General features: G+C 40.9%; 1 protein-coding gene across 2 annotated transcripts in view; it reads left to right on the top strand.

The window, feature by feature from the left end:
• The window catches only part of BACE2 (beta-secretase 2), a 48316-nt gene that overhangs the window by 5325 nt on the left and 19324 nt on the right, over nt 1-23667 (top strand). For both annotated transcript variants that reach the window (XM_026077766.1, XM_026077767.1), the window contains exon 2: nt 16549-16637. In XM_026077766.1, the coding sequence (XP_025933551.1) occupies nt 16549-16637 (89 nt within the window). The remainder of the gene's footprint in view (nt 1-16548; nt 16638-23667) is intronic.

The raw sequence follows: 23667 nt of genomic DNA, 5'->3' as shown, positions 1-23667 counted from the left end.
CCTTCCAGGTTTAAATGCCAGAAGACAAGCTCCCACTCAGTCTCATTATTTTTAAAATAATTATGTGGGTCTTTTGTGCTTGCTGTTCGAGCTTTTTTATGAAAGTGAGAAACGAGAAGGTTTGAGGAGCAAACGCAAGTACTGTGGCCTAACTCAAAATATCTTGGAGTATTTTGTGGTGGCAGTGTACCCTCCAGATCCCTCTGATGAAACTACAGTTGAAATGCAAATTATTACTGTTGTTAAATGATGAGTTTGGTAGACTTTTTGTCATTGTTAGGTCCCAGGGCAGGGGGAAGACCTGAAAGTTATGAGAGACAGCTGATTTTGTGATGTAATGGTGTGGTGTAATCTATTTTTGGCCAAAGACAAAACAAACAAACATACCAGGTTTTGGTTGACAGAAATGTACCTGCCTTTATGCATTAGCACTCTGGCACCTGCTTCCATACAAAAGCAGCCCTCACAAAAGCATGCTGTATCACTGCATGGAGGTAGTAGAGCCTAGACTATAAAAATAACCGAAATACAAGCATTAATTACAACACAGTTGCCCTGCTTAGACTAGAGCACAGTTAATGTTTTGTAGCAAGGCTTTGCCTCGATGTATTTATAAGTGGCCTGTAATAACCTGCTATGTCTATGTGCAGAGTGGCACTGAATGGGAGAGGCTCTCTGTGGTCAGTCCTTGGTATATGCCCCTCTCACAGCATAAATAGGTTGGATTAGAGCCGCACGTACTTCTCCGAGGAGTACTCCTTTAAAGGCGCTTACTTTCCTCAAGGGAAATGCTGTAAGCTTTATTACCCAGGGTCCTTGATCTTAGCAATTGTGCATTCAGTTCCAGGTGGGTCACGGGAGATTTGTTGTGAAGAGCAGTGGTGGTAATAACGCGTGTTRGGTTCACTCTCTTTACTGCTCCATGCAGTTCATTCCCTATCAGGGCAAACACATCAGTTACCTTAGGGAAGAGTAAAGTAGAGGGCGAGCAAATAACAATTTTGCCTATTTTAAGGAGTAAATCAGCTAGGATTTGGGGGGGGGGGGGGGGGGGAGTGAGACTAAAGATAGCCAGAGAACATAAGAAGGCCAAGACACTGGCATTCTAGTATGTTGGAATTATTAAGGAATCTGTATTTTTCAACTTCTGAACAGAGGGCAGTGAGCTCTAGGTATAGTCTCTAGCAAGACTGATTTTAAAACTACTGCATTTTGCAGTGGTCTTTATCTTTTGTGAAGAGTACTTACAACACTAAGTTTGTGTGGGCATGTTACCTAGTATGTTTTACCTCCACATTGTATTATCTTTCAAAATTTCTCACTTGATATAGGTAAAGCAAGTCTGAGCTAAATGTTACCTGGTCACCGTCAAGCACAGCTACCTTTGAAAAATGAAGCTGTACAATGACACACCTCTGCACATGAGTATCTCCAGATGAATAAATCTGATGCACCTCTTTCCCTTTTCACATTTGGTGTAAAATACAAATTTTTTCATAACTGGTGTAAATTAGTGAAGGAATTTGTTACTCCTATATCTGCCCAGGTTATGACTTGAGATCACGTCTTCAAAGTAAAGGAGGTAGCATATAGCTGTCCTATTCTATAAATCTGTAAGTATCTCATGCACCTGAAGAAGAAGAAGGAATTTTTTTTTTCCAGCTAATTGATGGGACTGTCATACTTCTTGCTGCTTTTCAGCCTAATTTTGCTACGTAAATCTGAGCTTGTGAAGAAAATGGTGTGCATGTTCCACAGACTGCTGTTAAAATAAAAAGTTTTAAATCTGAATTTGTATCTGTTAGTTCAGTGTCCTTCAAAGCACTTGAAATAACCCATGACTAAAATAGATTTTATTTGCAATTTCTTTACACATAAACTCCCTCAGTTTTAAAATAACAAGTTAGCTAGATATCTCTCTCCTCTTCTCTGGATACGTTTACGTTAAAGTCACTCCTGTGACTGGATTGCAGCATTAAATAACTGAGAAAGTATAAGCTGGCTACCTTGGGTACTGGTTATAGTCTAGTTGTGACAATAGGGACTGTCTCCCAAGAAATCTACTGCGTTTTTCAGGATAGCTTTGCAGTATGCAATGAATGCTGCTCCGGTGCCCTGTTTTGCTAGCAGCACCCACGGTAGCTTGAGCACGTCTACATTGCCTATGTTTCGGTTTTGCTGTGGCCGTGGATGGGCACCCTGTGCAGCGCCTAGCAAAGACTGCAGCCCAGAACCACCCGAGAGCCTCTCTAAGGAGCTGCTGAACTTCTCYCCCTTGGAAAGAAAATGTGGCCAGCTGAAAGTGTTACCACTCACGCTGCCTGGGGCTTTGAAGGGACTCCCTCAGCTATCCCATTTTAGCATCATGTCTCTGAGAGCCTTCAGAAGACCTTAGGCCAGAGTCTTAAGTTAACTCCCTCTTTTGACAAAGGATGATAAAATTAAAATATTACTATCTTTTTTTCCTTCTCTCTCCTCCCTCAGAGTTGTTCTCTCATTCTTCTTCTTGCCTTTACCGCCTCCTTCTGTTCTTACTGCCTTTTTATTTTTAAGAGTATTTGGGGAGAGGGCGGGGGGACAGATGTTCCACCTTGTGGTGTCAGTTTTGCAACAGTCATCCTCAGACAGATAAAACCTGTGGGGTATGGTGGAGAGGGAATTTGACAGAAATAAGCTAGATGGAAAAAATCTTATTCACTTACACATTATTATATAATTATTATGTAAAAATTACAATTCATCAAATAAGATTAGTGTGTCATAATTAAAAGGTTTTTTTGAAGGGAATCTGTCAAGACAATAATTGCACTCTGCAATCCTTTTTTTCCTTAGCTCTGCTTACTAATAACCTTAAATTAGGAAAAAAAATTATTTGTAAAATTTGTCGTCTTTGTCTTATTTGCCTTCTTCCTTGCTCAGCGTGTGAGTAGTAAAATTAGTTGATTTTATATTGCTTTACAATTGGTTTATTTTTGTACCTACTTACTAGCAAAAACTGCTGTTAAGCTAGGCTGCATGTGTTTAGGGAAAATGTTTGTCTCATAAAATCATTGCTAGTCCAGTTTTATTTTAAAAGAGGAAAGGCATTTATACTGCAGTAACACTTGGTAAGCTTCTCCCACTTAAAGACACAAACAAATCTGTTCCTGGGATCCTAAAACTGCTTGATAGCATTACTTTTTTCATTAGAATTTTTTTTAAAGAAAACAAGAAAATGAGTCAACGGAGCACTAAGAGTAACCTTTGAACTTGAGGGACTGAACATAAGCCCTCTCTCATTAAAGGCCAGCTTCTGCCATTTGACAGGGAAAAAGTAATCGGATCATTTGGGCAGATATCTCCCAGATAATCCCTTCTGATATTTGTTTGTGGATCTGCCTGTGAGAGTAGCCTGCAGATCAGTGCCTTAGAAGCTCCCATGGTGTTGAGGCTTGTGTTCAATCTCCCATCAAGGCCAGATGTGAGAATTTTTCTCCTACCAGGGCTCTTTCTGTTCCTTATTTTGCTACCATAGGAATCTTCATATCAGAGAAGATCAGCCGTTTGGGGCTTTTCCGGAAACTAAAGGCTTACCTCCAGAAAGATCATATGAAAGGTTGGGTTACCCCCTGTCCCTCCCCAAACCCAGAATAGTTTATGTGGCATTAGAGAAGAAAAAAATATATATATCAGGTCAGCAGAAGTTAATTTTGAAGATTGCCTTTGGCAATATGATTTTGGCATAGAAAATAATATACTAGGGTGTTTATTTGGATTGCAGACTTCAGAACCATTTTCCAAATTGAGCCTTTGACTGAGTAATCTTGAGGGAGTTTCTTTTTTCTCTCAGTTTTTTACGTAATTAAAATACTGGTTCCAAAATTCCATTATGATACCTGTTGATACAGAAACCTTGACTGCCAGTGTTTGCAGCATGAAAAATTAATAATAGTAGCATCTTTTTAAGACAGAGCATGCTATACCAATTTAGAAGGTCTTCAGGGCAGTATTATCACACTGCTTAAGCATGGTATGTAAAGAACTATGTTTTCCTTCACTTTGCTGTCTAGTAGGTGTCTGTTACACATAAGAGTGAAATGTGAGACATGTCAGAAAACGATTCATCAGTCCTGCTGGTATTTTTATATGAGTAAAGAGATTTTTACTCTTTTTTTTTTTCCTTCTCCGTAACTCTTAGGTTGCAAATAAGACAGAGGTGTCCAAAGGTGATCACACTTTTGAAAAGTCTGAGAAATGCTTTAGCAAGATAACATCTGATGCAGTCACAGTGCTTCAGTTTATCTGCCACAGAATAATCTTCTCATTACTTCATGGATGCAAAGTCCTTTGGGGAATAACACAAACATTTCACATGATGCAGAGTGCTAGATTTTGGCATTTGGACTGCTGAGATAACTAATATGTGGAGGAAAAAAATTCAGAAAATGTCTCAGCAGCTCTAGTCATGAATGCTGGAGAGTTGCATGTTCTAGCTAAAGTTAATGTTTATTTGCACTCAACTGGTTCTTCACATTAGCCTTTTATTGACAAGTGACTACATACAAGTGGTATTAGCTAYAAATTTTTATTCAGGTTTGGAAACTTTCTTCACATCTACTGTGGACTTCAATATTTGCTGTTGCTGATAGCCAAATTTTTAGAATTCCACCAGAGTGAACAGCATAAACTTTAGCATATAGACAGCAATGTCAATGTACTTGCTGCAAGGACTTTAGGAAAAGCCTTCTACATGGTACATAAAATCCCAGAGTTGTGGGCTGCTGTGGAATCTGAGATACCGTTATCACATGATGGATTTTAACTCATGGCTGTAGTAGTAGATAGTTTAGTCCTATGTATCGGCTGATACTGAGACGTGTGAGTAGCAGGAAGCGTTCTTTTGTGTTTTATTGCAGTGTATGAGATCAGACTTTGTCAGCCTGAGAGAAAGAAGAAGTCCTAACTTTCTGCCTTACAAACTCAGCCTGGTATCTGAAAATAAAGCTGTGTTCTTGCAAACCTCTGCGTTCTCCTGTGTAATAAAGATTTTTATAGTTGAACTTAGTTAACAATTGTAATGATGCATGAGCCACAGGCGAAGCTAGTTCATTTCCCAGAGCTGCTGCCTCTACTGTATTAGCCAGGGTAAAGAGAGTAAMGTGTGCATGTTTGAGAAGGAGAGAGAGAAATAAATGAACCCAGAAGCAGGGAGAGCAACACTGCTTCTTTAAAAAAAAACAAAACATTTCATTTGAAAATCAGATCTGCCTTTTAAATTGCCCTGCCAAATTTTTAAGTAAAAAGATAGAATAAATATGAATAAATAAAAAGATTGTTCTTATTTTTAATAAATCAGACATATTATTGTGGGACTGCTTAACGGATTTCCCCCCCGCCCCGTGATCAAATAGTCCTTCCTAGTATTTTGGAGTAGAAAGCTGCTTTCTGTATATGCCTTTGAACTCCACTGTATAATTCCGAGAAATACTCACGATAACAATTAAATTTTGCTCTTTGGTAATATCCTAAATAGGTCAGGTAGAATGAGGAGCAAAAGCCTTCTCTCTGGTGTATTCCCTTTATTAATTACCAGGGAAATAAAAACAGTGGAGTTGCATCACCTTGTTTGTGCTCTGGGACCTGGGGCCACCTGCATGCATTCCCGTGGCTGTTCGGCGCAGCACGGACTGACAGGCGGGCTGCTTGACCCACCACCTTTTTCCCCAGAGGAGATGTGCTGCAGCTTTTCTAGCTGTGAATCCAGTCTGAATAGCCCAGTTCTAGTCCTGGTGCTTGATGTAGCTGGATATGGCTTTTTTGTGAGCTCTTCCCTCCTTCTGTCCCCCTTGCTGCAGCAGCTGACTCAGTCCCATTCCTTTGCCATCCATATAGTCCAGTAAATGCGCAGAAGTGTGCAACTGCAGCTGTTTCCGGGAGGAAGGAGAGGGATGGATGTGGGGGCTACTGCGGCACATGGAGAGGAGGTTGTTCATGGTGGGCAGGGGATGGGTAAATGCAGGAACCAGTCTCTTCTACTCCCCAGGTTGAAACACCCCAATTTAACAAGGCAAAATACTGTAAAAGCTATTTTACATTAAACAAAATCTTAACAGTGCTGCAAGTCCAGTCGAGAAGAACAAGTTGTAGCATTTTTATAGGGGAAATCATGACTTGAAATACAGGGAGCTGCATAGTTGATTTTCTGAAGAGCGTGGTAGTTGCCTGACCTCTCTACCCCCAACAGTCTTGGCTAATCCGGGAATCTCAGTATGCAAATGGTGGATTGTCACTCGTTTTTTCTTGCCTCCCAGAGGGAGAGCCTGTTTTCACAACCTCAAACTCAACTTGAGCGGCAAGGCAGGAATTCTCATTTCATCTTCTCCATTGGCTATCCCGTTTTGGGAGAGGGTTGCTGTTTTCACCTTTCCAGTAGATAGATGGAGAAAAATTCAAGGCAGACAATGCTTGCCCGCTTTGGTTTTGCTATGGTGTTTTAGGAGAGTGGATGGAAAATGTTGTACAAGCACTCAATGTCCCACTGTAAGAAAAGCACTGAAAAAATTTAAGCAAGACCTTTCTGAAACCAGTCAGTAAGTGCAGCTTGAACAACATGATAATGAGCAGCCCTACCTTGTTGTTACAGCACCTTGGAGGCGAACAGCACGTTCGGGGGAGAACAGTTCAACTTGATATGTCAGGATTGACCTTCCTTCACCTTGCCTTCTCACAGCTCTCCAAGCCCTGAAAACCCTTTACTAACAAACATCTGTCTCCAAAACTAACATCTTGACAGAGGGGGAAAAAAGCTTGAGAAGACTCACATAGCTACAAGAGTGAGTTGGCAGGGAGAGGAGAGGGAAGAAGGTCTGAATTTTGAGATCAGGCCCAGCATACAGCATTCTCAAAACACATATTTTTCTCACTTTTTTTTGCAGCACATGACTTCTGAAGCTAGGTAAAGAATAGGAAAGAACTCAAAATGCATTTTTTTTTCAAATAGCAGTTTCTCTGATTCTAATGAACAGTGGAACTAAAGAAAAGGGTGACCTGACAAAATAAATTGGAAGCTAATTTTGGAGAGCAAAAGCCTCAGAAAATTGAAATTCTAAACTGTAGGTAGCTTCTAACTATAATCATTCACTGGATATAATATATTAACATAGGCTTACTGATCTCATTTCCTTTTARAAAAAACGCAAAGCAAAAAAAAAAAACCCCTGTGATACTGTATTCTGAAAGGCAGTATATTAGCATGATCAGTCAACTTTTTCTCCTTTTTTTCTAAGAAACTCTAAAATGGTTTGACATAGAACTATGTTTTTTGGAGGTATCATGCACTAAGAAATACTGGAAAACAGAACAGACATAACAGACATTTAACCTAACACCTGAGATGGATTTTTTTTTTTTTCAGTCAGATGGTTGTTGTCTTTTTTACAGAGAAAGTTTAGCTTCAGGTCAACTGAAACAACTAGACAGTGTTTTCTTCAGGTATGAACTGGGATGGGCTGTGGATAAACACAAGGGTGCAAGTGCACAGAGCTTTACTGAGGGGAGCTACCTATTTATTTCTGGCTCATGTTTTGCATGCCCCTGTACTGTGAAACACAGCTGGGCAACCTGTTTCCCCCCCATATTTCTATTTTCCCATTTCCAACAGTGCTATAAGCTGTTGCTGCCCATAGGTCCTCATGCAGAGCCCATTGCTCCATGCGCTGGAAGCAGTGTGATGTGGCCGCCTCTGCTTCTAAGGGCTCGAAACCCGCCAAGTGACGCTCCGCAGCTCTGCTCGACAGTTGCTGCGCTGGCAGGTTTCCCAGCAAGGAAGAAGTTTCGGTTGGGTTTCGACTGTGAAATTCATAATGGTAGTTGCAAGCATATCTCTGAGAATTGGGCTGGTGGTAGAGAGAGGCTTCAGGCATTTCTCCAGCTGTTGAATTATTGAATTAATAGTGCTCTTTCCCACACCTTTGGTCACGGTGTTCGCTGGGGAAGAAGGAGTCAGCTCAGGATGAGATACTAATTTAGGCAGGGAACTTGGAGGTGGCCTGTCCCTCTACGCAGAGGCTGCGTGGGCACTGGGAAGCCTAATGAGTCTTGCAGTTCAGCATGAGAGTTGGTCCCAGGGGCATTCTGCTTACTGTCTCCCTTGTCTCATCAGTGCTGTACTCTRATTAGTGGGAAATGGATGGATTTCATTCCTATACACCTACTTACAGGTGGAAACTTGCTTTTGGATTTAACAAGGGCTCCGTGCATACTTATATGCCAATGTCTGATGTCTTCTGCATTCATTCTTAAGTTTCAGGGGCTGTTTGTATTTTTTTTAAATCTTCCATTTATCTAAGCATGCAGTAATCTATCAATTCAAGAACGCATTTAGTATAGATATAGTAAATATAGTGATTTCCCCCACTCAGTTTTTGTGAGTGCTTCAGTACCTTGCTGCTCTTAGTAAGAACTGTCTACTTCATGGTAACGTGCATTGCTGGTTAACCTGGGAAAGGCTGTGCAAAGATAGCAGGCAGCTCACAGAGTCCCTTTTTTTCTAAGAGCTGTGGCTCTTGAGGGTCTCTGCAACAGCCATGTGTCTGTTAGAAGGCTATCACAGTTTTCCTGTGTCTTCTCAAACTAATCCAAGCCTTCCGATGTTTATTTATGGGTGAGATTTTTTCTAGACCTCTAGGTTATTGTTATTATGGAACTTTAACTAATCCAAGTTTTCCTTAAAACACAATGCCTCAAACAGGACGCTACTTCAGTTCAAGGTGAACTAGGCAGTTGCTTCACAAATCTATGTTCTTTGTCTGCTGTCGGGGGTGTGAGTCTGTGGCACAGGAGAGGGACTTGTATCTGGGGAAAAAAATAGTTAATCTGTTCTGAGAAGACAATGAGACAAAATTGCTATGTTTCGCACAGCTCTAAGATAAACAAGTAATAGCTCATGTTCAACAGCAAAGCATGTTCATATACCATGAATAGGATGGATGTGTTATATGATGAATCTAGACACAGCAAATAAATTTCAGCTTGAAAAATAAGATACCACATGAGACAGCATGTGCAGAAAGAATGTTAATGTTTAGGAAACTGAAGGAATTGGCAGAAAGGAGAGTGCAGAAATGAAGAATAGATATTTTGCTTTGTTACCAGGATTGATTGGCTGACTACTTTTTTGTCTTTAAACCATAATAGCCTTCCCTTATTGTCAAAATGATAATATATATAAAGCACTTCCTGTAATATTTCTCTTCAAAAAGACCATTCATCAGTCCCAGAGTTAGATGCTCGTATTTCAACTCACAATTTAGTTTAGCAAGTTTATACTTCAGAGCAATCACTCATTTTTAGCATTTGTGTTTTTAATACAAATCTCAGCTACAGAAGCACGCAGTGCTCTTAGGTGGGAATAGATTGGCTAATCCAGGTAGTACTTTTATCTTCTGGCAAAGAAAGAGATTATTGCTTTTCAAAGAAAAAAAGTATTCTTCCAGTCTAGTGGTTCAGTTCATAAAAAGACTGAGGGCAAAAGAGACTGTCCTCTCTTAGGCCCAGTGCAGATGTGAGGGTATCCAGTGATAATGTGTGTTTTGGGAGTGGGGAGAGAGTGGATATAAGGGCAGATAAATACAGGATCAAATCCTGAGTCCTGAAACCAACTGAATACATGATGAGGGAAATGACAGCAAATGCCGAACACGTTCTGGTGGACTTGATGTGCTTCAGTGCTGAAAAATCTCCATTTGCAATTTGTTCACCTGCATATTTCAGAATCTACAAATACACCACAGTCTCTCTGACAAACTTCTGTGGTTGCCAAAGCAGAAATTATCTTTTGTGATATACTTGACTTTCTGGTTTGGTCAAATTTTCATGCTGCAATAAATCACCTTCCTCTGTGTCCTAAGTGTGACGTTGCAGTGAAACGTATGGCACCACCTGCTTAACAAACTGCATTAGAAAATCATTAATCTCTGTTCCATTTTTCTTTCTCACACAGCTTCTCTTATCTTAGCTGCATATTTAAACCTTACTTATCACTGTGGGAGGGGTTTTGGAGGAGGAGTAGCAAAGATACGTCTGTTTTCCCATATGAAGTGACCTCCCTCAAAGCGTCATAGGAAATACTCTTTCCAGATTCTGTGTAACGATCAGGCCTCCCCCTTTCCTCCTTCTCAAAGGTTAAGTATCATATAGTCCAAATTGCAGAGAAGTGTTTGGCTCTGGGTGGGGTCTTCCTCCATCGTCATCAGTGGCCACACAGCTGTCAGTCAAAGAGCTGAGCTGTTTTGTGGATTCCTGTCGATGGCTGCAGTAAGGAGGACTGGGCAGCTCTGGTCTGGGAACTGCTKAAGAGCAGTGAAAAATCCGAGAGCCCCCTACCTGCGCCTGCTTTCTGCGGCAGTATGCCACCCTTTGTACAGACTGACCAACTCTTACCTCTTTTTTTGTTTCAGTCTTACCCACTTGGCAGTGGTCAGCAAAATACACATCACTCATAAGTGGGAGTGTGTCTTTATGGAGCTTTTTTCTGGTTTATGCGCAACTTTGCAGGCCTCTACATCTAGACATGCTTCCAAAGATTCCTCTAATTCATGTTTTAATTCAGTTTCATTTCTTTACCTTGAAAGGAACAGATGAAGAATCTGTATTAAAGCTTAGTCTTCTGAATTTGTTTGTTAGAAAGGAGGCTGTAAATGCTAATTCCAGATAACACTGTAAGTAGTGTACAGTCACTTAAAAAGCCACTGAATATTTTAACATTATTAATTTGTAGAAACGAATTGCTGAAAGAACCTGACTGACAATCTATGCCAATAATAACACATAACAACTGTGGGCAAACACCACATATAGTTGCTAGAGTGTGTTTTCTGTTTTGCGTGATGGTTGTAAGCAATTCTTGCCAGATGGGCTGATAATGTAATTAGGAATCGTTGTGTTAAATGAGGCGGTATTTAAATTGCCAACTAATTTTCTTTCTATTAACCATCTTAAGAAAGAAGAGCTGTTACCCAAATTATTTCTAGCTGCTAATCCCTAACAAGAAACCTCACACTTCTTTGCACCTTTTTTAAGCACTGTCTAGCAAATTACTTTCTGGAGGGTTTATTATGTGTGGGACAAAGTAAGAAAGAAGGGGAGTTGAGAGATTTTACATGTTCAGGGCTTTTTAGATGGGGCACACTTCTGCGAAGCCAGTGCATCATGATGTGTGCTAACAGCTCATGAGCCAGTAACGGGATGCTTCCTATTTATAGTCTCTAAATGTGGACAGAAAAACATTTTTACTTTGTGATAGTTCACTGTGTGGCATACTCCATCAAGCAGAGTAGGACTATAAACCCTATTTTAAGTATGTGCGTGGGAGAAATCATGAAAGCACAGCAGGACAAGATTTTGGACRGCATATGAAAGTTAGTAATGTGGAGCGATCGCTGTCTTTATTGGGGAAAGGAGAGAGAGAAAAAGAAAAGGGCGCTCTTGGGTCAAGTTAAAATCCCAGGGAAGGTATGATCGTTTGTAGTTTTCGTGATGAACTCTTACAGAGCCAGCGTCTTTGGTCTGCTGGCTTGTGCTGGGGGAGCTATCTATTGCCTATCTCTAGGATTTTGACTGAACCCCAGAGTAAACATAAGGTTGAATGAGATTGATTATTGTATTTACAGCACGAACTGTGCAGATCTTATTCCTTCTTTTTTTTTGTTTTTCCTTCTCTGCTTCAGCTCAAGCAGGGATGAAGAGCCAAATGCATTTTTTCGGTCTGGTTTCTTGTGTCCAGTGATGAATCTTTATTGCTTGACCCGAAAGCATCAGGCCCATTAATTTGAAGAACCAAAGTGGGTTTTTCCATGGATTAGTCTTTGGATGGAGATGAAGATTATCACTAGCTCAATGTGGGTTACCTAGGGAATTGCATCAAAAGCAGCAGCACAGCAGGGTTGCATACAGGTCCTATGGTTCCACACCTGCAAAATGCTACATATGCTAAACCATGCAGAGAGCTGCTTCAAAGAAATGCATTATGCACTTGTAGCCTGTGTTTTTGTTTTTGTTTTTGTTTTTCTGAAATTTACCAAAAACTCCATCAGACCTCAAACTAAAACAGGGAAGAAAAGCATTACTAAGTCTGAGCACGGTATAGGTCAAAAGGGAGGTAAGGTCTGTCCCTGCTAGCGGATGCTATTTGCCTCTATGTGACAAAAATTGAATGATTGCCACGTTTTACCATTTTTCCTTGAAAATGGGAAGGAAGTTGCTTTCTGAAAGCATGGTGGATAACTGCAGGTTGTTGCTCACCAGGCAGTTAAATGAGGCGTAGATAATGACTAGTGTTGATGACGTCGTACTGATGCTACTTGCTGTAATGAACAGATGGGGCTGGTGCCTGAACCACAGATAGAAGAAACTTTGCTGAATGAAAGAAGATGGCAGATCAATAGGCAAATGTTTTCTGATGTTGAAATGCAACAATATGCAGCAATGGAAGGCTTAACAAAATTAAAGACATGGTGGTAAGTTAAGTTATTGAAGTGGGACGGTATGCAGTAAGTGCTATTTGATGTTGGCTCTAAATGAAGCATTGGAAAGTTTGAGGGCTCCTTAAAGTATAGACAAGGAGTTTGACTTCCACTTGGAATAAATCATTACAACTATATTTTTTTCAGCATCTTGCCCCTTTTGGAGCAGAATAAAATATATAAATGCATTGCCCAAGGAGACTTCTGCCTCCTTGTAGACATATTTCAGTGCTTTCAGTGAACAGTTTTTGATTTTTTTTTATAAGCAGAACTTAATGGCATATAGATAGAGTGTCAGATTTCCTGTATAAGTTTGGCATGGCAGAGGTAGATGTCACTATCTTGCTTACTCTATACCTAGGTATCTTAAATTAACTTCTTATTAATAATCATGCTATTTCTGTATTGTAAATGTGTCCAACAAAATAATCTCCAGGCATGGTACTAGGTGCAGATTTTATGTCCCACAGCTGTGGCAAAGGTGACCTTGAAGGGAAAGATGATTTTTTACATTTCCCWTCTGCTTTCTGCTATATAGGTCTGAAATTGAACTTGGAAGCAACAATAAAAAAAACCCTCTAGGCTTTGCTTTCGTACATCAGCAAGTGAAAGGAAAGTAGTCTTTGATTGTTTTTAATGCTGTGCACCTGATCAGTCAGCAATCTTTGGACAGTTTTTCCTTCATAGCCATGTTCAGCCATCTTGCTCTGATCTTGGCTTTCCCAAAATTGGACTTCATCTGACACTTTCTGACAAAACACAGTGATCACTAAATAATCAGCTCTAAGTGGCAGGAGGTGATTCATTCTAGATGGCTGTAGTAAATCCAATAAACCTGCTTTGCCTGCCTGTGAAAGCTCTGATTCACAATCCCTGGTGCTTCATGGGGAGGCAGCGTAAGAGGACACTCTCAGCTCTGCCTCTGTGTCGGTGTCTACTGTCCCCATGGCGGAAAGACAGAGGTGTAGAGAGGTACATCCACTCTCCACTGTCACAGTTCATAGCTCAGTGAACTCAGTTGAGCACTGATTTCCATTTACATTAGTAAGCCAGGTTGCAAAATGCAGTGGCGGGGGTGTGGGCACCCTGTGTGTTTGGCTGCGTTTCCTAGGGAGAGGGCAGTGCCGACCTCCAGCAGTGGGGCAGGGCAGGTGGCCCTGGACCCCGCTCCATTGCTTGCTGACCGGTGACTTGCCAGAGCTTGTCCAGAAGCTCCCGGAGCAGCGATATTAAATTGCCAGTGCACTGCACAGAATAAAGCAGGCCTCAGTGGTGACGCCAGGAAAGTGGTTCCTAATGAGACGTGAAGGCACTCGAGAAAATTCAGCCCCAAAGGGTGTAGAAGAGAGAGACGGTGAACTCAGTAAGTTATACCCACCCCAAAATGATCTGCTGATCACTGGCGCTATTGTGGGGACTACAATAAATCTGTGTCCGTCTGGGCTGCCTGCATCTCATTAGACTCAAACATGCAGCCACAGAATGTCAGCCTCAATAGCAGCTTGTCATGTGCGCGCTGCTGCGCCGCAGCGGGCTGGCACTTGTAGGGTCAGCCGCCCTGGYTTGGGCAGGGAGGAGGAGTTGGAGGGTATCTTTTTTCTTTTAGAAGTGTTCGTGTGCTCAGTTCTGTGGGTAGTAAAGTTGCCCCTTTCTGCAGTGACTTGTGAATTCTGTGAGGATAACATTTTATTCAAGGTGTGGGGGTAAAATAGCCTTCGTATATGTGCTTGAGTTTTTGGTTTTGGTTGGTTGATTTTTTTAAGTCCTCCTCCATGTATGGTGTCATGCATATTACTGAAGCTACAGCAACACCTACATGTGTTTATGCTGCTGATGTATAGTGCCCATTACTCAAACATGACTGACTGCCTTGCAAATGCTAATTAATTTAAGCCTTGCGGCACCCCTTTGAGCAACGTTTGTTGGTTCTCATAGATGCACACATTGTAGCTGTTCTTCGTTACTTATTTTTAATACCATTCCTCTCCCAGATATAAAAAAATGAATAGTTCTTACTTTGCTAGGTACTTGACAAAATGTTAAGGTTTTGTTATAGAGTGAAATAAAGTAAGCAGCAAACTGGATTTTATTGCAAGTCATGCCTCAGAGAGTCTTATTTTCTTTTAAAGCTTCAGCTCCTGGAGTCAGGTGAACTTGTATATGTCTTTTTGTTTTTAAAAGTCTGTGTCTAGCTCGTGTGGCTGCAAAACCGATTTTTTTGCACTGCCTCTGCTTAATCTGAAATTTGAGATGCAGGGAGCCAGATAAATAACTTGTGTGAGACTGTGATTTTGTTTCTTTTTAGTCTTAAAATGTTTGCATGATAAGGACTGGGAATACCAATGAAAGCGTGAGCACGTAGTTCAGAAGAGAATTTCACAGATTACTGATCAGGATCAGTTTGTTTGTTTTTATTTTCTGAGCTGCTCAGCTCCATACTATGTTAAGTTGTTAACATAGTTAACATACTGTGTTAAGCATAACTAAGTTAAGGTAAAAGATAGGCAACTCTCTTCCCCTTCTCCCTCCACGTGCAAACCAAAGATGTTCTGAACATCAGCTCACACTTCTTTTGTCTATGCTCTGTCTAAAATCTATTTAAGAAGAATTCAGACAATCTTCTCCAAATGCTAACCTTCTCCCCCTGCCTTTGTCTTTATGCTCCTTCCTGAACTCAAGCTTTTCTCCACTTCCTTTCTCAGCGCTAGACTGATTTCTCTTCTCTTTACCTTTTCCCCTTCCCACATCTGTGTTCAGTGCTAGTTCTCTGGCTGCCTCAAGTCTAAGGCTTGATGGGGGCCACTGCAGTGGCAGGTTTGAGCTGGATTCAAACCATGGGCGACCCAGGCCTGATGTCTTCTTCCCTCCCGCAGGAAGATTCTTAATTGCTGGAAAATTTTCTGGGGAGTGGGTGTCCCCTCCTGCCGAGGGCATGATTTCACAGTCAGTTTAGGACAATCTGAGTCCACATTGTCACTGAGAGAGGCAATCACCCTTTTCTAGCCTCTGCTCCTACCATCTCTTTGGAAGTAACTATCTGATCTGACGGATTACTGATTTTATTTTTATTTTTATTTTTATTTTTATTTTTATTTTTATTTTTGTGGTAACGGTGGGTCAGGAGGCTAATCTGATTTGCTGTATGGCCACGTGAGAACTAGAGCTAGAGTTTATGCCAAAAAGGCATGGGAAGCATCCAGCCAAGAGCAGGGAAAAAATGTGACCACTACTTTTGGTAGTAGTGCATTCTGTGACTGGCATAAATTATCATTTAGGAACACCCTCAAGCTGTAGTTTCAAGGTGGCTTAAAGCAGCACTGCCACTGAAAGAAGTGATCCTGCTGCTGTGGTGAACCAGACTGGGAAACTGGGCCAAATGGGGAAAGAGAAGGAGGGGGTTCAATTTGTCTGTGTGGTTTTTTTGTTAGGCAATTTTTGGCTTAAATCATCTTCCCAATTAACTGAACGAGCAGCCTACTTTTAGGCCACGTTTCAATCAATCAGTGCTTTTCACAAGGTTTTGAAATCTGCTGTGCCCCTGCTTAAAGGCAGGGCAGACCGTGGTAGGTTGCTGGGGCTTGGAGTGAGCCGTGCAGCGTTGCGATGCTGCCCAAGCCACTGGGCAGCTTCGTGTTTCTGCCTGCTTCTGCCCACACTTGCGCTCAGCCCCCTACGTGGAAACCTGGTAAGCTCTAATGCAAGCAGTGTTTTAAACAGTACACAATTCAGTGTGCGTCCCAGGCAAGCCAGGTTTCTGAGACACAGGGACTGGACCAAAAAGAAATTTGACGTGATCATGAAATCATCTGCTGCGTGAATGCTGGTTTTGAGGGTTTTCACCCTTCCCTGAACATGACTGTATTTCATTATAATCAGCTGTTTAAGGGTCACAGCAGCATAACTTTCCCAACAGTGACACTTTTTATTTATTTTCCAGGGCAATATTTATCTTCATTTTTAAACAGAAGGTAATTAGGACAAAATAATGATTTTGTTTGTTTGTTTAGCTAAATATGAAAACCACCTCTCCTTTCTTCTGTTTCGGCAGTTAAATATTCTGGTTGACACTGGAAGCAGTAATTTTGCTGTAGCAGGTGCACCTGATCCTGATGTCACCTCCTACTTCAATCCAGAGCTGTAAGTACCTGTTCTGCACACCCTGATGTGATAGGATGTTTTTTTAGATTCTGACTACTTGTAAAAGTGGATGGTAAGGCAGTTCTTGGGACTTCTGCGACATCCTGTGAGAGTGTGGATTTTATTGTCTGAATCAGAAGATTGTCCTTCTCCGATGCGGATTCCGACCTGACTCCATAAACAGTCCCACTGATTACAGTGAAACTGAATTCAGAGTGAAATGATGGTTAGACCTGGGAAAAAAGGAAGAAAGCAGAGTAAAAATCAGATTCAGCTAGTGTGGAACACTTGCAAAATGATGCCAATTTCAGCCAATTCCTTATCCAGGTAGTTTTAACATTTTTCAAAAGTTTAAATACACTTTGTTTTTGTTTAAAAATAAGTAAATAAAAAGCATTAATTGGTTTTGTTACATGACAGCTCATTCAAAAACAAAATTGGTCATTCTAAAACTAATTTGCTGTTTAGTCTGGCCAATGACCTCCATCAGTCAGCAATCCAGACAAGACCCTGTTCTATATCTGGCTGTTTGTATTATATGACTTATTGGCTTTGGTGCCTGTTATGCACAAGATTTTCTGTGTTCAGCATGAACTGACATTAGTTACAGCCAAACACAGCTTTGTCTCTCTGAGTCACTCTCCCTCCTTTCTTCCTTCCTTTCTGCCCTTCTCTAGTTTCAGTTGTTTCAGGTAAATTTCTCCAAAATGGGGTGTCTATCTTTCGTTGAAGCATATGGATAAAGATACTTAGAGGACTGGGACGCTGGAGAGTACTGCCATTCTTGTTACCTCTTTATGTATTTTAACATGGACTTTGGCTTTTTTCTAATAAGATTCACCAGGAATGGAAGAAAAGACAGTATTTCCATGCTGCTTATTAGAGCAGCCTTACCTCCTATCAAATATTCAAATGTTAATGGGGATACTTCACAGCTCCCTCAGAGATGACACAGGTCTGAAAAGTCCAGAATTTGCATTTGAAGGCTATTTCTGCMCTACTGCAGAGTTTTACATGCCAACTATCCCTTTCCTTAGGCAGTGGCTATAATTACGAGGAAACTTAATTGCCAACAAACTAAAAGCACAATTTTCCTTCTCCCTTTTTTCTTCAGTGATGTTCTTTTGTCTGGAAAGATGAGGCTTCTCTAAGAACCTTCCACTATTAGAAACAGCAACAGAGGTCCTGTGCTGAGAAAGGCTGTGCGTATCACTCAGAGGTTACAGTCTCTTATCAGTGTTCTCAGAGTGCACTGTGTTTTGAGAACTTTAGTATAAAATTAACAATGAAACCTTGAAATTTAGGCCCTGAAAAGTTAACAGTGCTTTATCAAAAGTTTCAGCAAAACTCAAGTGATAATAGCCCAGAGAAGCAATTGCTGGTTTGGGTTGGATTGATGGAGAATTAGAATGTGCTCAGAATAAAGTGCAGCCGTTAGCGTGTATGAACCTGGCTACATCATGCTTCTTCTATGTCAAATACTTTAAGCATAAATGTCATCTGGGAAGGATCTTGGCCCCTCCAAAATCAGTGAGGGATTTCGCAAATGTGTTTTGGAAGGAACTTCTGCACATCATCTAGTACAAATCCTCACTGAGGCAGGACCGTCACCAGATCAGATCAACTATGACTTTGTCCAGCCAAGTCCTGTAAACCTCCAAGGACAGCGAATCCATGATCTCTCTGGGCAGTGTGTTTCAGTGCTGCGCCACTCTCTGGTGAGGAAATATTTCCTAGTATCCAACCTAAACATCCCAAAATGTAAGTTGTGGATGTTTCCCATTGTTTTATTGTGGCACTACAGAGAAAAATTTGGTTCTGTCATCTTTGTAACTGTCTATCAAGTAGTTGTAGATTATTATTACATCTCCTGTTAGCATCTTGTTTGCAAAACTGAAGCCGAGCTCCCCTCAACCTCTCCTCACAGATCCTGTGCTCTAGACCCCTGACCTGTTTAGTAGCTCTCTGCCAGTCCCTCTCCTGTTTCTCCACATTGCTCTTGAACTATGTTCTCACAAGTCAACACAGTACTCCAGGTGTGGTCTCACCACTGCTGACCAGAGGAGAGTAATAACTTTCTTGGATACATTGTCCATGGCCCTACAAATGCGGCCCACATTGGGGTTTGCTGTACGTACAGAGCAAGTACTCTGTTGGCTCTTATTCAGTGTGGTGTCCACCATAACTGCAAGTCCTTTCAGTCGCTTCCCAGCCTGTCCTGGAGCATGGAGTTGTTCCACCTCAGCTGCAAAACCCTATGCTTCTCCTTGTTGAATGACATGAGGATACCTTTGGCCCAATCCTCCCATTTTTCAAGGTCCCTCTAGATTGAAGCTTTGTCATTCAGCATGTCAACCATTCCATTTAATTTGGTGTCCTGTGCAAATGTGCAGTCTGACCATCATCCAGGCTGTTGAAGATGTTGAACAATTTTCTCTCCAGTAACAATGCCTAGGGCACTCCGCTTATTGCCACCTCAACACTGAGCCATTGATCACTGCCCTCTGAGTCCAGTGGCCCAGCCCATTTCTAACCCACCCAGCAGTCTGTTCTTCCAGCCCCAGCATCCTCAGCTTCCAAGTGGGAATGCTGCAGGAGATGGTGTCAAAAGCCTTGCTAAAGCTGGGATGTACTACAGTTCCTCTCCCCTCATGCATCTAACCAGTCATCTTGTAGATGGCAGTGAGGCTTGTCAAGGATGATTTGCCTGGGAAAATCCTTGCTGTGTTTTCCTGATAACCTTCTGTCATTCACGTGCTGGGGAACGGATTCCAGGAGGTTGTTCTCTGTGGCCATTCCTGAGCTGAGGTGAGCTGAGTGGCCTGTATTTCCTTGGGCTCTGCTTCTTGTCTTTTTTTTGCAATGGGCCTAATGTAGCCTTTTCCCAGTAGTCAGGGGTGTCCCCTGATTGCCATGATTTTGCATAGATGATAGACAGCGGCCTTGCTATCACATTAGCCAGCTATGTAAAATGACTTACGAATGATCATTACCTGTTTGTAAATGAGATGAAATGACCTCTATGCTATGTGGAACACCTCAAAATCAAATAAAGTTGTCTCCTCTCATTTGGTAATCATTCCTGCAGTTTCTCTGCCATCATCATGAAGTGTTTCCATATCAAAGCCATAAACTGCAAATTGAAGGCAAGGCAAAAGAAGGATTAGTAATTTGTTACATTAATAGAATTGTAGGGGCAGAATTATAGATTTTTCCTTATTAGAATATTAATATTGTGTTAGAGAAACACAATGATGCATCTGAATTTCCTGATTGCCAAGTTGTTAGTTTAATTTTAACTCAAATGATACTAAATTACATGTGTGATTGATTTTGGACTGAAATTAAGGAGTTTTTGCACAGGAAAGATGTTGTCTTTGTTTCAGAGTGTCAAGGAACATGGGGGGGTGGGTTATTGAGAAAGTACCCTCCTTGAGCAATTTGGGGGAAAAAAGCTAGTTGATTAAATGATGTTGTGTGTGATGCTTTTGTGTCATATAATTCCATTGTTTAATTATCTGGGTCTTTGTGTACAAAACAAATAAAGCTGTTGTCATTTCTTTAATATGTCAGTGGCTATATGTTCTTTTCTGTTAGTCTGGAATTCATTCATTACTTAGACTTGTGAGTTGCTCTGACAAAATTTTGCTGTGAAAAGTTCTGAGTCTGCTGTGATGATCATGGTGTATAAGTTACCATGATATATAAGGTTTGGGGAAACAGCATAATTTTTCCCCTTAAACTGAAAAGAAAAAATCATAGCTTCTGTTTCTCATACTGTTCAAAATAACAAGTAGTTTTTGTTGAATATGCTACTTGTGATAAAAGATCTATTTAAACTGATGTGTAAAGGTGTTTTTATACTTGAAACTAAATAATCATTAATGGCGCAGGTATGTGAAAGAATGAAATACTCATGGAGTAGATTTTAAGCAACAGTACTATTTCAATGTAAATACTGCTGCTTCATGGGCAAGTTTCAAGAGCAATCTGCAGCTGATCATTCTGTGAGATAAGAGGGTAAAAAAATTATGGGCAATAAATTGAGGTAATACAATAAAGTATGTACAAGCAGACAAAAGTAAGCTCTTGTTTGCAGTATGATCCTGCAAGTTTGTTGTGGTTCACTGTACAGTTTGTTGTTTGGGGTAAATAGTAAGCTTGTTTCAGAGTCCCTGCAAATTAGGTGGGACTTCTTGGTTAAAAATCAGTAATTTATGTTGTGGAATAGTCTTCAGACAACAAGGTGGTTGTTGGGTTTTCACATTTGCTTTGTCTTAAAGTCGTTGGCCTTGAATCACTTGCTTTGTGCCGTCTATCTATCGTTAGAGAAAGAATCAAAACTTCTCCTCAGATTTTTTTAGTCTGTTGCTGTTTTCTCTCTCTGCCATTGCTGTCTGTGCAGACATTGATTTGCTGCTTAGAAGAAGGTGAATGGATAAGCAGGAAAATGTGAAGCACTGGTTTCTCACAGAGTGGCAACTGATTTGGGAGAGGGGGGAATTAAGAAGGAATTCCATGTGTTTGGTGAGGTCAGTATTAAGCAGGGCTTTCTGCATAGGCGATTTACTGTTCCCATGTTGAACTTCTTCAAATGCAGAATGATATTAGAAATAACATTGTGGCTATGCTGTGTTTAGTGCTACAGTCTGGTACAGAGGAGTAACTGAGTGGGAAAATGAACCCACTGCTAGTTATCTCAACTGAGGCTTGAGAGCCAGTTGAGGTTTGAGAACCATTTTTCTGGTGGCTGCTCTGTAGAGAAGGTAGTAGCCAGTAAGGAGAGGGAGAAAGGACTAATGGTACTACAGCACTGTAATCTCTTAGGCCCTTTTCTTTGCCTCTGGTTTAGATATATTCTTTCCTGCCAGAAGAGTAGAATTTCTTGTTTTCTTATCATCGCCAAAATGGCTTGTTTAGAATTTTTTGTGCTGTGTGTTTCTGTTTTAGAACACACAGGCCATGAATTAGAACAACTCTCTAGTTTTGACCTCTAAAGAAGTTTTCTTCTTTTGGATCAGTCAGATGGAAAAACATAGGCTGATTACAGTCAAGAAAATGGAGCAGGAAATGTTGTTTTTGCAAAACAGAATATGATTACTGCCACAAGAATCATGTGAGATCCCTTCCCACACCAGGAATTTTGCTTCTTGAAGTAAATAACAAGGTCTGCTTTTAAACAGGACTTCTGGGGGCTTTACAAATGAGATGAGTATCATCATACCCATTTCTACAGATGGAGAAGCTGAGGCACAGAGGGTAAGGAAGTGACTTGTCCTGCCTTTCCACAGCTCACCAACAGTACTGGGAACTGAACCCGGTCTTTCTGTGTCCTGTTCCAGAGCTCAGTCCATTAGGCTGTTAGCGCTTACAGAAGAGCTTTGTGCTGCTACTGTTGCTAGTCATGCAGAGTCTGTATTCCCAGATTTGCTTCACTTTATTCTCCCAGCTCTCCCCTTTCTCTCTGATTTTAGATGTTTCCTCTTCTGTTGCACAGTCAGGCACTTTTCTTCATGAACAGTCCTGTATTTTCCCTTCCTCTTCCCTCTCCCCTCAGTTTCTCTTATGTTGCTAATTATTCAGACTCTGTTTTGAATTATAAAATGTACTGCCAGACCTTGTCTTAGTATCACAGTGATACTCTGAAGACCCTGACTGAGCAGTGATGTCCCTGTGTCTAGGTGTCATATAAATGCAGAATTCTGCAGAAAGTTAAAAGAGTAATAACAGTAGCAGCGACTGGATCCAAATAGTACCAGTATCTCTGGAATTCATGCATTTTGAAAGACAATCTGTGTGGCCTGTTGCCTCATTTGTTTCTGCTGTCTTGGATGTTATAAGCTGCTAGGCCCATGAAGCCCTTGAAGGGGTAGGCATTGGGAATATCAAGAACTAATTAGGAATGGAGCCTGGTCTTTTATTCCTTACCTCCCTTCATCTAGAAGGAGGATCAGTTGCCATAGTTCATATGGTCTAATTGTTAAGTCAGATAAGGTGTGTTCAAGTGGGTGGAAGTTGTCTGCATTGCCATTGAAAGGTTATCATTAACCCCATAATAGGCATAATCACACTAACTTTAATCTGACTAGCTCAGGTGGAGGTGACTGTGAAGCCACAGCAGCATGTGCTCCAGGATGAGCTGGCTCCCTGAGTCAGCCCTCGTTGGCGGGCTCATATTGCCTGTGTTGTAACTTCATGGCTCCGTGGCTGTTTCTGTCAAAGCAGCTCTTAAGTTAAAACTGGCTTCATAAATCTCCCTGCACTGTAATCACCTGCACTTGTATTGTTTTACACAAGTGTAAAAGATGTTATTATGAAATTACTTTAACCTGCTGATTTTAAACTTTACTTTTAAAAAGGCTATCAAGCTACAAGTCTGTTCAGATGAACCAAGCATGGTCATTGGTCTGTTTAAAAGGAGAAACCATGTGCCACCAAATGTGACCAAAGTTAGTTTGCAAGGAATGTAGGAGTTCTGTAGCTCCTCAGTAGTGGTATGGATTGAAGAGGACTGCTATGTTTATACTACAGATTTTAAAATTAAAAATCTATTGATATTTTTTCTGTTTTTGTTAAGCTTTCCACATAGCAATCTCTTCCTTTCTTTGGTGTGCCATAGTTAACTGCTCCTTTGCTTTTGCTGCCCCGGTCTAAAAGGAACACTTCCTTTCGTCCTACAAGTTTGTTTACAATTGTCCTACAATCGTTTGTTTATTATATCCAAATCTACTTACCTCATTATAGACAAACCAAACTGCAGGTTCATAAAACATGCATCTTAGTGCTGTTACTCACAATAGCACTACAAATTACCCAAAATGCAATTTTAATAATATTAATGAGGTGTTACTCTAAAGCTATTCAGGTAGCTCGGCATTTCAATTTTAGATTTGAATTCAGAAGCTTTTCAGTTCCTTAGCATCACTTAATACATTCCATTTCCAGTTCAAGTGTATTGCTCCTGTTGTAATGGGACCTGTCTGAGTCAGGGATGTATTGCAGTAGATGGCATAATATCACAGATTAAAAA

This window comes from Apteryx rowi, unplaced genomic scaffold (assembly GCF_003343035.1).
Source record: "Apteryx rowi isolate R43461 unplaced genomic scaffold, aptRow1 scaffold_460, whole genome shotgun sequence".
Taxonomy (NCBI): Eukaryota; Metazoa; Chordata; class Aves; order Apterygiformes; family Apterygidae; genus Apteryx; species Apteryx rowi.
This window is presented reverse-complemented; position numbering and strand designations above follow the sequence as displayed.